This window comes from Triticum aestivum, chromosome 4D, assembly GCF_018294505.1.
Source record: "Triticum aestivum cultivar Chinese Spring chromosome 4D, IWGSC CS RefSeq v2.1, whole genome shotgun sequence".
Classification (NCBI taxonomy): Eukaryota; Viridiplantae; Streptophyta; class Magnoliopsida; order Poales; family Poaceae; genus Triticum; species Triticum aestivum.
Window position 1 is genome coordinate 110,302,760 of NC_057805.1, and position 2,269 is coordinate 110,305,028.

Sequence of the window (2,269 nt, forward strand, 5' to 3'; positions counted from 1 at the left end):
AAGTTAATCTTATGTGTTCTCCATGACTATTTTATTAGGTTACCATCATCACAGGCACTTTCATCCTTCAAAACAATGCAGTGGTATATTACCCATAAGTCCATCTCAATGTTAATGTGTTTTATAATAGATCTCAACTGACTGATTAGCGTGTAATGTACTAACAGCCTCAGAACCAAAGAGGAGCAGCAAATGGATTAGCCATGACTGGAATGTCCTTTTTCAAGGCAATTGCCCCTGCAGGTGCCGGCATTGTGTAAGTATATACTCCGCTCCTCATAGCTTCTGCAAAAATATTTCATGTGTTACAAGAAAAAATAACTTTAATAGCTCACGCAGCTACTTTGGCAACTACAGTATATCTAAATGAAATGCTCTTGAAGCTTAGAAGTTCACACGATTTTTCACAAATGCAGGTTCTCGTGGGCGCAGAAACGCCAGCACGCTTTCTTCTTTCCAGGTAAACTTTGTTATCCTTTTCTGAGGGAACTCCTTATTTTATGTCCCAACTCAGCTAGTTGAGACATGTTGTGAGTTTCTTACTGCTGCATAATTGGTCTCCACATTCCACTGATGCAGGTGATCAGATGGTGTTCTTTCTGCTGAACATCATCGAGCTCCTTGGACTTGTCCTCACATTCAGACCCTTCCTGGCCGTGCCAGAGCAGTATGAAAGAAACTAGCCTTCCCGTGCGTTATTATTGTAGATTTTTTTTGGATTATTGATGAGACGATGACGACTCATGCGGCCCCGCCACGGCGGAGAGAAGGGCTCAAGGGCGGCCTTGCATCAGGATAAGAGGTGATTACCTGTACTTGTGTGTAACATATATGTTGTAGCAGCATCTCAGAATGAAGGTGGTGCATATATACATGTTTTGTCTGGTATATAGATGGTGGTGGCCAGTTAAGTTGGTTGTTTGCCATTAGTTAGGTAGCAACATTTGTAAAACTAGTGCACAATGCAAGAGACCTGTACTAGCTGGGAAGAAATAATCTGGTGGGAATTAATGGCATCGGCATAGTTGTTGTCATGTCTTTGCGGCCTCTGTTGAGGGGTATTGGCGTATGTCCAATTTGTCCTCAGATAAGATGCTTGGTTTCTTTGGTCCATCGCGGCTCGGAGTGAAACTTGTGCCAAAAATGAAAATAAAAGCCACCTTCGTGTCCACGGGGTTGGCCATAGATATGTGTACGAAGTTTAGTTTACTGAAGTCTGAAGCTACGCACATATTGGCCGCTAGCTACCCGATGATTTTTTCTTTTAAAAAAGAAGGATGACCCCCGGCTTCTGCATCTGGGCGATGCATACGACCACTTTATTAATTATTGTCACAAGACCTTATAAAGTAATACAACAATAAGACTAAAGCCGCCGTCTAAGCAACAAACTGTCGCTACACCTATCCAGTTGATAAAGGGGCGCAGATAGCCTGGGCCTAATACCAAACAGACATCGCAGCCAAACCTAACATCTAAGACCTGAGGTCCCATCCAGGACGCCTGTCGGGCATGGGGCTCACCAGTCCGGCATGCTCTCAGAGGCCGCCGCCGCCAACTGCCACCGCTTCATCTTCAGAACCGTACTGATGCATCAACCTTGTTCAGTCCAGCTATCGTCGACGCCACCACGGCGCCCAACGGCACCTCCTCCCTGTGCGCAAACAGCTGAGCACGTCGCGGTCGCCACTGATACACCTCAGCACCATGCTGCCAAGTACCACCAGCCGACACAACTTGAAGTCTTTGGAAGATCTGTCGTGCGTAGCACCTGCCGACCAGGCATGACAAAGCGTAGCACCTGTCGGTCAGGCATGACTTGACATCTCCACCGAAGCTCCGTGCAAGACGAAGCCGCTCCACCTCCTGCCTCTGACTTCCAGCGCTGCTCCATAAACGATGCTCCCAAAAGAGAAACAACACCGCAGTGCCGCCATTGTCCGATCTGGAACACCAGATCCTAGGGTTTCCCCGGAGCAGCACGAGTGGGTCGACAGTAGTTACACGACGATGCCTTCATCAAGGTAACGGCGTAGAACGCCGCCATCGCCTGCCGTCGGCTCGGTTTTCACCGTCAACCATGTCTCCCCAACTCGCAGCCGAGACTAGATGATGGATCTCGAGATCGAATCACCAAGCCTCTAGCCGGCCACCTCCGACGAAGAAGATGACCACCACCACTAGCTACACCGGCCAGCACAGATCTGCCAGGGGTGCCGCCAAGCAGTCCACCAGGCCCTCGACGCCGTCGCCGATCTAAAGCTAGATG

At 48.6% G+C, this 2,269-nt stretch overlaps 1 protein-coding gene across 3 annotated transcripts in view; it reads left to right on the top strand.

Moving 5' to 3' along the window:
- Positions 1-1,034, top strand: part of LOC123096561 (protein ZINC INDUCED FACILITATOR-LIKE 1) — an 8,572-nt gene extending 7,538 nt beyond the window's left edge. For 2 of the 3 annotated variants that reach the window (XM_044518331.1, XM_044518330.1), the window contains exons 14-17: positions 39-83; positions 168-256; positions 417-460; positions 580-1,034. In XM_044518331.1, coding sequence (XP_044374266.1) covers positions 39-83; positions 168-256; positions 417-460; positions 580-683 — 282 coding nt within the window. In that variant the 3' untranslated portion in view covers positions 684-1,034. The remainder of the gene's footprint in view (positions 1-38; positions 84-167; positions 257-416; positions 461-579) is intronic. The other variant, XM_044518332.1, reaches the window with a different exon arrangement.
- Positions 1,035-2,269: the final 1,235 nt, after the last annotated feature.